General features: G+C 38.3%; 1 protein-coding gene across 5 annotated transcripts in view; it reads left to right on the forward strand.

Moving 5' to 3' along the window:
• Positions 1 to 238: 238 nt before the first annotated feature.
• kaznb (kazrin, periplakin interacting protein b) overlaps positions 239 to 12220 on the forward strand; it is a 77877-nt gene continuing 65895 nt past the window's right edge. The window contains exons 1-4 of one of the 5 annotated variants that reach the window (XM_058055756.1): positions 239 to 390; positions 695 to 745; positions 3117 to 3181; positions 3250 to 3333. In XM_058055756.1, coding sequence (XP_057911739.1) covers positions 3252 to 3333 — 82 coding nt within the window. In that variant the 5' untranslated portion in view covers positions 239 to 390; positions 695 to 745; positions 3117 to 3181; positions 3250 to 3251. Of the gene's footprint in view, positions 391 to 578; positions 746 to 3108; positions 3182 to 3249; positions 3334 to 12220 lie in introns of those variants that run through there. The other 4 variants (XM_058055758.1, XM_058055755.1, XM_058055760.1 and 1 more) reach the window with 4 other exon arrangements.

Below are 12220 nucleotides of genomic sequence, written 5' to 3' on the forward strand. Positions count from 1 at the left end.
CCTTCCTGCTGTGGCCTCCTCGCACTGTAAGGTGTTCAGGTGCACTCGTAATTTTGAGTGTTGGGCGCTAATTGTTTTTTTTTTTTCATTTTTATTCAGTACCACCTATGGCAATTGACGTACTCACTTTTGGAACCACTACTCCACTCCATTCATTTTCAGTTGAAACTGCATGATGGGGCGTTATATCGCGGGTCACAGTCAAGTAACGCGCGAAATTCGTGAGCGTTCATGCGGACGCTAGACCAATCAGCTGGAGTTTCACTGATCGACCAATGAGCAGACAGGATGCTAATCAGTACACTATACGTTTCAGATTTAGAGCTATTTGACATTTCCCCCCTCCAAAAAAGAAGATAAAAGATATAAAGAAACTTGTTGGTGCCACGGGTAAGTTTATATACATTTACACAGACTTTATGTAAGTTTATCAGTAGTTATCTAGCTTTATCAGTACTAGCAAGGACCGAAACTAGCAAAACATACAATCGCTTACCGGCGTAAGTTAGCTAGTCAAAACAGCAGTTGTTTGTATACAAATATGTTACGTAAATATGCTACGTTGCGTACGTTGGGTTACGTCAGTTAGGTTTGGCGACAAGCTCTCATTCAATAAAATGAGACGTTTTGACTTTTAGTTCATTTAAATTGCACTACCTGTTTGTCACTTCTAACATGTTCTTTCCATCAATAGAACACAGTTGCCATCATGATGTCTTCGTGCTGCATCTGCTCTACAATAGAGGTACAGTGTAGTCACATGTCAAGTGTACATTATGAGTGTATTTAACCGTGTGTGTGTGTGTGTGAGGTGAGGATGAAACACACAGTTGTGCACTCTCTGATTGCAGCCTACAGTGCAGCAATAGCTCTTTCATGAAAATGCAATGCACCTAGCCTTTCTCGCTTGACACCATGTAATCCCAACTGGAATTAAAATGCTGAAGCGTTCTTACTTCTCCACAGCCTCATGCGGAAACTTGAAGCATCGCCATCGGTGTGTTTTTTTTTATGCTACCTAACTCAAGGTCTCCATGCCAACCACATCACAGCACATTCAAGCTAACAGTACCTCTGAGGCCTGAGAGTTTTTTAAATTATGGTTTTAATTAAATACAAGCTTCCTGCTTTTTTTTTTTAAACAGACTACATTATCAGCATAGGGTATGCTCAAGCTTTGGAGGCTACCAGCTTTAAACTGGAGGATGCACTGCTCTGTTTTACAGTATTTTCCGCACTATAAGGCTTTAATAAGACGCCTTTAATTTTCTCAAAATTTTGACGATACACCTTATAATCCGGTGCGTGTTATGTGTGTTTCAAAATCAGTGAAAATGTTTTGTTACTTTGGTAAGCGCTCCGTAACATGTGGGCAGCGACAGTAACATTATGTAAGGAACGCTTATTTATACACACAATTGAATCACTGCTCTGTATTAAAGATAAAATGGAAACATTACATGAGGAAATCACTCCAAAAACAGTAACAGATGTATTTTTATTAGGGTTCTCAATCAGTTAAAATATTTAATGGTGTTTAAAGACACTTACGCTACATTTTGTTTTAAACATTGTCTTCTTAAACAGCCCAACACAAAATGGACCCAATGTGTTAAAAAACAATGTGCAGTTAGACATTGGTAAGGTAAACTGTCCATCACTCAAATATCATTATTTTCAAGCAAATAATCTCCAAAAATTTAATTGTGACTAACATTGCAAATAACGATTTATAAAAACAGTGACAGAGGTGACAGAAGTCCTCCAAATAGCTTTCTTCGGCTAAGCCTTCCGGTAATGAGCAGCTTGTAACCCAAATTTTAGCTTGGCATCAGGGACACTTGTATGTCAAGGTACCACCATGTGAATGGCTCGGGCGGCTTCTGCAGCTGGGTCCAGCAGGTGCTGTCTGGGACTTGGCAGGCTCCGCTGATGGTTTGGCTCACGGCGATAGTAGATGCATGTAGGAACAGTGTCCTCCTTGCCAGATGACTCTTTTGCTCGCCGTCTGCTCTGACGTTTTGCACTCTTTGCCTCAAACATCTGAAGCTCATCCTTTGTACGTTCAGGAAAAAAAAAAAAAAAACTTCTGCTGCCTCAGTAGCCAGTCTCCATGCAGTGTAAACATTCTAACATTACTGATGGCTTAGTGACGAGAATACCATACATAACTTGTCTTTCAATATTTTTTGACTAATAGGTTTTAGTCAACCACCAAACAGCGATCATTTGTGAATATTTAAAAAAAAAAAATCAAGATATAATGAGAGAGTGCTATTCAAACCGGGATAAAACAACTGGTCTGTATTAAATATAACTTCTATAGACTAGACGACTAGACTGAAAACATCCTTATTTACCCTTAAATCATAAAAGTTAAGTATTTTGTTGATACATGCCTAGCAAAAAGCTTGTCTGCATTAGATCCATCTATCCATCAATTTACTATACCATTTATCCTCACTATAGTCGTGGGCCTGCTGGAGCCTATCCCAGCTGTTAAATACACAATTAAAATGCACACGAAAACAAACCACCTCACAGCTAGCTCCGGGTACTCCGGTTTCCTCCCACATTCCAAAAACATGCTAGGTTAATTGGCTACTCCAAATTGTCCGTAGGTATGAATGTGAGTGTGAATGGTTGTTTGTCTATATGTGCCTTGTGATTGGCTGGCGACCAGTACAGGGTGTACCCCGCCTCTCACTCGAAGACAGCTGGGATAGGCTCCAGCACCCCTGCGACCCTCTTGAGGATAAGCGGTAGAAAATGAATGAATGAAAACAAACCAAAGAAACACAGCACCATCTGCTGGATATGGTGGACCACAACATCCTCTCTGACCCCATAGCAGTTTGGTGGTCTAGGTACACTACCAGTCAAAAGTTTTGACACACTTTCTCATGCTACTGGATGAGAAAATATCCCCAAACTTTTGAATGTTCATGTATTAGTGCTGGCTTTGAGTACCAGTAATAGAGTACATCTTGGCGATGCAGCTTTAAATGTGTGTTTAGAACTTTCGTCTCAAGCTTCTCAAGACCTGGTATACCACCTCCCTCCTATCTCCCGCCCCCTCCTCACCCCTCCCATTCCCATCATCATCATCTGCACAGCGAGCACTTCTCGCTCACACCGCTGCGTCTGCTGCCCTCAATAGCAGCATTTGGCAGCAGTCAAGGTACGCCTCCGTTCGTCTCCCTTCCATCTTTTCATCCTGACATTCCTCACGCATTCTTTCTCTTCTAGCTATGATGGAGGACACGCTCACCTGCAGCCAAGCGACCACCTTCTCTCAGGTGTTTGGGCGGCAGGGACAGCTGATGCAAGCGAGTAAGTTGACTCTCGCTCCTTTACTGCATGCAACACTTGTGCAACACTTGTTTCCCTTGAGATCATGCAGCAGCCCATCCGCACTGATGCAAACACAGCTTTTTAAACATGATGCCTGTGTCGTGGGAACAGCCGACATCTGCAAAAGTGCACCTTTGCTTCCTCAAGCACCAACACCTGGATGATTTAAGTTAGCCATATTCATAATGTAGCTACAGATATTCAGACTATTAGAAGCAACCTTGAAGGATACATATTATTATGATGTCATGCTATTCAGAATGCCCAATGGGCAGCCATGGAGGGGATGGACTTCCCTCGAGAGTGAATGTGTCTGCTGCAGCCAACTTTTTTTTTTATCCAATAGCTTTGATCATTACTGTATTGGAGTTAAAGTGCCAAAGACAAATTGCGTCAACAGTTGCATACGCGTACATCCTTTTAATACCACAGAGAAGCTCTGAGGTTCAAAGCTAGTGCAGAGAAACTATTTTTAGATTCTATATCGCGACTGGACACTTCATTGGGTACTCCATCGAGAGCAACCATTATCACAACATTCTGCCTTCGCAAAGATTATAATGTACACGTTTACATTGATTTAACAATGTTTGCTATTGTGGTTGCACTACGTGATACTGAGGTATGTTTCTAACATTGTGGTTTGTGGTTACTTTAGTTATTACAAACAGCTCTCAGAACTACATGGTTCTACAGCAACCATTATATTAGTACATTTGTATTATTTTTGAAATGGTGTCGTATTTAAAAGCAGCGTTCCTGTAAGTAAGAAATGGTTTAGCGTAATATTTGGTATTTGAAGGAACAGTCAATGAATACGAGGCAATCATTTATGAAATATTTTAAAATGTAAAAAAAAATTAAAATGTAAACAATTTAAAAAAGGATATTAGTAAGGATGAATTAACTAAACTAGGATTAATTAATTAATGAATTAACCACATATTTACTACTTTAACTAATTATTTTAAAAAAGCCATTAATATTCTTTGAATAGTGGTGTGTGTGTGTGTGTATACACATATTTATTATAATAGAATAAAATAATTTGTTTTATATTTGTCATTATTATCATTACCTTTCTTCACTGATTGGCTGGGAGAGATCACACGGTTTTATACGGTCTTGTAATGTCATTGCAAGCAGATTGCATGAATTGTTAAAAAGTAATACATGAGAAGCAAAGACTCTTCTCATGTCCTGACAGTCTTTATGCAGTTGTGCTAGCACTTGTCAAATGTGCCTGCAGCTAAATTTTAAAAAAGCGGAGTGAAGCCTTGCCTTCATGCATTATACATCACAAATTGACGTTCTATATTCTGTGATGCCGGAGCTCCATTTAAAATAAAAAAAAATAAAAAAATCCTTGCTTTTCACCGATATTTAGTCGGGCTGGGTCTCAGGATGCTAACATGAAATGGCAGCACTGTTATCGGAACTCATTCATTCATTTTCTACCGCTTATCCTCACAAGGGTCGTGGGGGTGCTGGAGCCTATCCCAGCTGTCTTAGGGCAAGAGGCAAGGAACACCCTGGACTGATCGCCAGCCAATCACAGGGCACATATAGACAAACAACCATTCACACTCACATTCATACCTATGGACAATTTGGAGTAGCCAATTAACCTAGCATGTTTTTGGAATGTGGGAGGAAACCGGAGTACCCAGAATTGAACTCTGGTCTTCTATCTGTGAGGTCTGCGCGCTAACCACTTGACCGCCATGCAGCGTTATCGGAACTCATCAACATGAAATCACCTTCCAGGTTCATTAGATGTACCTGCCCTTTTCCAAGCAGTTTTTGTGCCAAAAAGATAACATTGGCTTTCTATTCTTGCGGAATTCAATCAGCTCTTGTTGTCTAAAATGTGCTGACTGATGCGTTTAAGGACCTCTATTTGCGTCAGCTTCTTGGCTTTGCTGCCATGTATCTTCATTAGCACCCTCTCCGCCAGTTGGTCAATAAAGAAATAGGAGCGAGTTTGATGACAGTAAATACACTCCCCATAGAGACACATTGATACCGACCATGGCACTCAGTACAAGTGCGGACCTCTGCCAAGGTTGAACACACTGAGCAAGCCCAGCCAGCGGGAACGTGCAAAGCAAGCTACTTACTATGTTTTTGTCGTAATCCTTTTGGTGGCGGGCCATCGTACTAATTCACATTTCTAAAAATTACTAACTAATTTAGTTGTTTTTGTGTAATCATACTAACTAACTGTTGTTGGATCCTTGTTTCTGTTCTGTAGTATTTACGGGACAGCCTATAATGTAACATTACTGACACCTATTGACTACTGGAGAATATGAATGCGCATTTCAGTGTGTTTTCTGAAATTCCCATCTATAAGCTGCACTGGTGAAACATACAGTATATATACACACAAAACAGTGACTTACAAGGTACGCTCTAATTGGGATGCCGACCGGTGGAATAGCTGTATCTTTCAGCACGCTCTCATTGGGATGCCCAGGATTCTAAATAATCCTCATGTATAAAAAAACAAAACAAAAAAAAAAAAACGGTCTAGTCGAAGTTGAGACCAGGTGTATCTACTCTGTCAGTCTGTGTGTTGTTTTGTTGGTGGCATATGGAATCTCAAAGCTGACCAACTTTTCGTCTTATTGCCACAACCTTCAACAATACATGTGTGAGGCATGATTTATAACGTAGCGTTAACTTTTCAAAACGAACACAATATCAGCACCGTTAGGTAGCTAGGGAGTAGCTTGAGTGACGCTGAGACGTCACTCACAACGCCTATGGCGAGGCATTGTGTTATTCTTCATAGTATTTCATGTTAGCTACCATAACAATATCGCTGTAGCTCAGTTAAGATACAGGTCAGTACTGGAAATGGAACACTGTTGGCTGTTTTTTTCTTAAGCATCAAAATAGGTGTGTTCCAATGGTGTGTATTGTTACCTAACTCATCTTAACTCGTTTTCTCGCGTTATAATGCACAGAAAAGGGAAGTAAATTTGTGTTCATGTTTCACCTAAGGATTGTGAATGATGGGCAAAATTTAAAAAAGTGCAGTTTCCCTTTAAATTGTATTATAACGACATTCTCAAGATTAAGGTGTAATATTACAAAATACAATTACAAATACATTTTAAATTGATTTATTACAAGAAAAAAATAGTAATTTCGTGAGAATAAAGTTGAAACTGTACAAGAAAAATCATACAGCAAAAAGAAATGACTAATTTACAACAATGAAGGTTTTCTATTACAGAAATTTAGAATACAGTTGTGAGATGATAAATGTTCTAAATTATGACATGTAATTTGAAAATAAATTTTATGTTATGAAATTTAAAAATTTCAATTGTGATGAAAGAGTCTTATTATGAAATGTTATCATTATGTTGTATTATAAGATTTTATTTCATATAAATGGTAAATTATGCGAATAAAGTCATAACTTTACAGAGTAAGAAATATATATATTTTTAACTGTTATTATTTATTTATTTATTTAGTATTATTATTTACTAGTCGTACCACTATTTTTTTTTCCAAGAATACGGTACAGGCATAATATTATGCTTACTATTACTATTACTTATTATCTTACTGGAATAAAATTGGAATATTAAAGGGTGGGGCACTGCACTATTAATAAGCACCCAACAGAAGAGGCCAAATTTGCCCAAACTTGACTTGTTGTCATGTGTGTGTTTTTTTTATTTATTTTTTTAACTTTGACAGCTCAACGTGAGCGTGGCAACGGTCAGATGTGATTCGTGACAGTCTTTTGAGCAGCGTTCATGCTGTTGTTGAGCACGTTTCTGAGGAGAGTGTCAGCTCCTGTTCATATAAATATACATCAGTAGTTTGTGCAGGCGCGCCCCTGTGGTGATGAAATGGAGTTCATCCTCCTGGGTGCCTCTTTTTTTAACATGCGAGGCACACACACTGGAGACGTGTGCACGCCTCAGTGTTCCTACCACAAAGTATTCACCATCTACGTATATATATTTTTCTATTCTTCTTGTTTCCACTGCAGATAAAAATAATGGATGGTGAAATGTAGTCATGTTTTGACAGTGTCAGGGCTAATGAGCAGTGAGGCATTTCAACCCCCCAGCTTGACTCAACATGCCTCTAATTTAAAGCACAAAGTGTGTATGTGTGTGTGTGTGTGAGAAAGAAGTGAATGCAGTTGAAGATGAGAAGCACATTGACTCCAACTAAGCAACACTTGAAGGGAAAATGCTCATTATGAAAGACAGTGAACAGATGTCATCACTTTATGACAGGCTGCTAGCTTGCGTTATGTCACTAAGTTTGACCTCTTGTCTAAATATAACATCCACACAAAAATAACCACTCAAAATCAAACAAAATGTCAAGTGTCACCAAGCTGCAATATGTTTATTTTATTTATTTATTTTTGGCCTCTTCAACACAAAGAAGACCAGTGTGATGATAACCATAGATCCAGAAATTGAACTTTAAATGCTCATGTCAAAAAGTTGATGCTCAGGATAATTAGCATTTCTGGCACCATCAAATAAAGTGAAAACTATGTAACCACTTATTTTGTATGTTTATTTTGTTTGTTTGTCTTAAAAAAAAAGTAAAAAGTAAAAAATTGTACTGTACAAAACCCAGAAGGGAAATGTACTGAAAAAGAAAAGATATAAAGTAAAGAAGCAAAATTTTGATTGTCGTCAGCCTTTCTAATGAACATTTTTTAATCTTTCATGTTATTTTCAATATTTTATTTATATTATTTTAATATTAATTTAATTTTACAATTGTCATTTATTTGTATTTTCAAAATTTGATTTAATGACATTTTAAATGTTATTTTAAATTGGATAAATAGTTGTTTTCATAATTATAATTTATATATTTTTATTTTAAATTTATTAATTTCAAATTTAATTTAATTATTTAAATAATTTAATTTAATTTAAATTTAAAAAGTCTATTTTGTGGTCTTGAAGCACTCTAGGCTTTTGAACACCTTTTTGGTTTTTAAAAACCTTCTCTCACAGATGCTGTCCGGTTATTGGCCTGCACTCGGTACCTTTAAAAACCTTCATTTGGGCCGAGGATCATTCCATGTATTGTAGGACAGCCAATTGGATTGCCCGGCTCAGGGCCAGTGACATTTTTTTTGCGTCTACCAGTTAACTTTTTTGTTCCATAACCTTCAAATAACTGCCTTACTTCGTCCAAACTCAGCAGCAATGGTCTGCGAGAGGCCTTGCTTATGCAGCTCAACAATCTGTCTGCATTCAAAGAGAGAAAGCTTCTTTGCTTTAGCCATCGAGAGATCATGACAGTGTGAATACCTGACAGAAAATGACATTAACAGCATATTTTTGCTTTTAGAGGCTGTGGTCTTAAACCTGTAATCAGCGTATTTCACTATAATGCTTGTTCGCTCTAAATTGCTTACTATTTTTTTACTCTCTTCCTCTCATCTGTTCTTTTTGCAGTTTTTAGAGCCTCCTTAAGATTCAACAGTGCAAAATTTTAATTATTGCAGTTTCAACCTTTTCCTAGAATGGGTTTTGCATTTAAAGACAAGCCATGACTCATCAAATACCAACAGTCCTCAAAGCGACCAAAAGGGGGCAGTGTTGCTGTTGTCAAAAAGAACGCCACTAGCAGCACCTGGAAGGCTTCATAGTTCAAATCCACTGCAGAAAAACATGTTCCATTAGGGAATAGTGTGTTTTTTTCTTATATCTGTCAGCAATTAGCTTCTATATCAACATCAGTGGTGAAACCTTGACGCAGTGTGTAGAAATCATTTGGATTAATTATGAAAGCATTACAAGAGTGAGGGAGGCCAGCAGGGAGTTAGGTCTTATTTAAAATTCACATTTAGCTGAAACTTGCACCATAATTCACACGCTTTTTTTCCTCACAGATGGCTTAGCTCGCACCATTTAGATATATTAATGAGCAGCACAGGACTGACAATGAGTTTGAGGGTCAAAAATATGTCTTAACATCTTTTAACATTACCACTCTATAATAACAAAACGAAAGAAAGTAAACTGGAATCATGTAAATGGGATTTATTTATTACAGGCTCAAAAGGCACAGTTTGAAATAACATCCACGTTAAGAAATTAACATTCTAATTTGAATATTCCGACCAATTTCCGTGGATGCTACAATACCGCTCAAAAGTTTGGGATCACTTGCAAATTTCTTGTTTTCCAAAAAAAAAAACACATTTTCATGTATTTCACAAACAATTTTTCCATTTCACAAACAATTAAATCAGATGATTTTCAAAGAACGATTTACATTTTTGCATAGAGGCCGACTATCAACAACTGTCAGTCCTCTGCATCAATACCATCCTGGTATGGCTGCTAATCCAAGTTAATCATTTTATAAGACGAATAGATTATTAGAAAACCCATCTAAAAATTTAAATTAAAATTAAAATCTCTTACCATGTTGTTAACTACTCCCTTCAGAGAGCAGCACAAACTGGGTCTAACAAGGACAGAGAAACGACGCACATAGGTCGTCACCTGGCAGCTGTACTAAATAGTACGCATCAAAACCAGTGTCAGTATCAAAAGCGATGTGGCGACTTCAGGATGTTGGACTTCATGGCAGGATTGACCAAGAAAAAGCCATATCTCAGACTGGCCAAAAAAATGTCCAAGTGATCCCAAACTTTCGAGCGGTAGTGTATTTCGTGTCCTCGCACCGAGCTCAACGTAAGGAAAATAGGCCTCCTGCATGCACATGCCCTTGACCAAACAGTCGGATTGTTCATTGATCATTCTGCTAGCATTACGCGGTAACATTTGGTAATTTGCTGCAAACAACAGCACAACATTTATACACTGTTCCAAGAATGTTCCATTAGTGTTGAACATTACAGGAACAATAGTGGATCGTTATTTTAACATTGGGTGTCACCTTGATAAAAATGTGCGTCTCTGGTCATTGACCTTCTAGTCATTAGCTAGTGCACTCTAAGCTAGTCTGCTTGGTCAAATGAATTAGTGGATGTAAAGAAAATTCCTGTGTATCAGTAAGTAAATCACACTTCCTATTTGACATTATCGGTACCCATCTGTCACACTAAAAGCCAAAGAAACAGCATTTATATTCTGAATGAGCTGAAATGCCACCAGATTTGCTATGTTTTTTACTTTTGAGGCATAATTTTGCAACAAATGGTAGTCATTTTCTTCTGACAGATATCTTTTCAAGGTATCCAGAGTTGCCCAAAATATATCCAATTCCCTGACTGTCCCTGGCATTAGAGGCGTTGGAGCTCCAAAACGTATGACAGTCCAAGGTGGTGTTATTGCTTTGGTGGAGGTCCAGCATTGGACTTTTTGGCCTCAGTGAAACTGCACCAGGTATTTATTCTGGCAGGATGAATGAAGTCTTGCGTGTGTGTGATTGCCTCATATTGTTCATCCCCCCACTCTGGACCTTTTGGCTCTAAGTGGAGCCTCCTCAAATTGCCTTGGCAGAGGCTGTGTGACACAGATGATGGTTGCTGAAAGCATACTGAGGCAAAAGAGATGTTTGGATAATATGCGTTCGACACCCCTCCTGCTCATATTTTGTTGGATTATACAATTGGTCATTTTCCCAAGGACTGTAAAGGCTGACAGCAGAGCATCATGCCTCATTAGAGCTCATTGTTGATGTAGCGTGGCTCCCGTGGGTGTCTACAAAGAATGTAATGAGCGGTCTACATCTCATAGCAAGACAAACCCTGACGCCTCAAACGTGCATGGAAACATAAGAATAGACATGATTTTATACATTAAGTGCCTAAAATGTGTTTTTAGGCACAGTGTAGGACTTATGGAAAGGGGGAGGGGTACTTGAGGGTACTTCAAAATTGCACTGCTAGAAACTATGAAAACCAAGCTGTACAGAACGCGTCTTTCAGAAAGACACTCGCTGTGGATGTTGAGATGTTACAATGTCATGCAGATGATGAATATTTCACCCATATGGTATCTCATACTGGAAATAGTACCTTCATGTACCTAATAGTATCAACCTTTGATAGTGGAAAAAGCCCGTACAGTCGTGCTAAGACAGATAGCAAAACCAGTGGGTTTTTTTTTAAGGTTGGATATTGTGGCCAGCAAGAAATCGGAGAACTGCAGCAAAGCAGAGACTGTGGAGTATAATACTGAAAAAAAGTATTATACTGGGAGCCATAGCTAACGACCGTTAACAGAGCAGAGCAGATGGCACTCCTAGACCATATCTAGCCTACAGCGCATGCCCATATAAGGAAGTCTGGCTCAATGTGATGTCACAGGGAGCCAGTGTTCTCTGAAACCGAGGGTTTAGAGCCACTCCAAACTTATTTCTGGGCTCACTTTCAAATGCGCAAACCTCATTATTATCTGATTATCTGATATCGTTTAACATAATAATACAACATTCTAACATGAATAGGTCAGAAAAGTGGAAATAGCATAATAGGTCCCATTTTAAACATAATACAATTATGAAATAAAGTAAAACATTCATTCATTATCTACCGCTTATCCTCACGAGGGTCGTGGGGGGTGCTGGAGCCTATCCCAGCTGTCTTCGGGCATGAGGCGGGGTACACCCTGGACTGGTCGCCAGCCAATCACAGGGCACATATAGACAAACAACCATTCACACTCACATTCATACCTATGGACAATTTGGAGTCGCCAATTAACCTAGCATGTTTTTGGAATGTGGGAGGAAACCGGAGTACCCGGAGAAAACCCACGCATGCACGGGGAGAGTTTATTTTTATTTTTATTTTTATTTTTATTTTTATTTTTATTTTTATTTTTATTTTTATTTTTATTTTTATTTTTATTTTTATTTTTATTTTTATTTTTATTTTTATTTT

This window comes from Doryrhamphus excisus, chromosome 18, assembly GCF_030265055.1.
Source record: "Doryrhamphus excisus isolate RoL2022-K1 chromosome 18, RoL_Dexc_1.0, whole genome shotgun sequence".
NCBI classification, from domain to species: Eukaryota; Metazoa; Chordata; class Actinopteri; order Syngnathiformes; family Syngnathidae; genus Doryrhamphus; species Doryrhamphus excisus.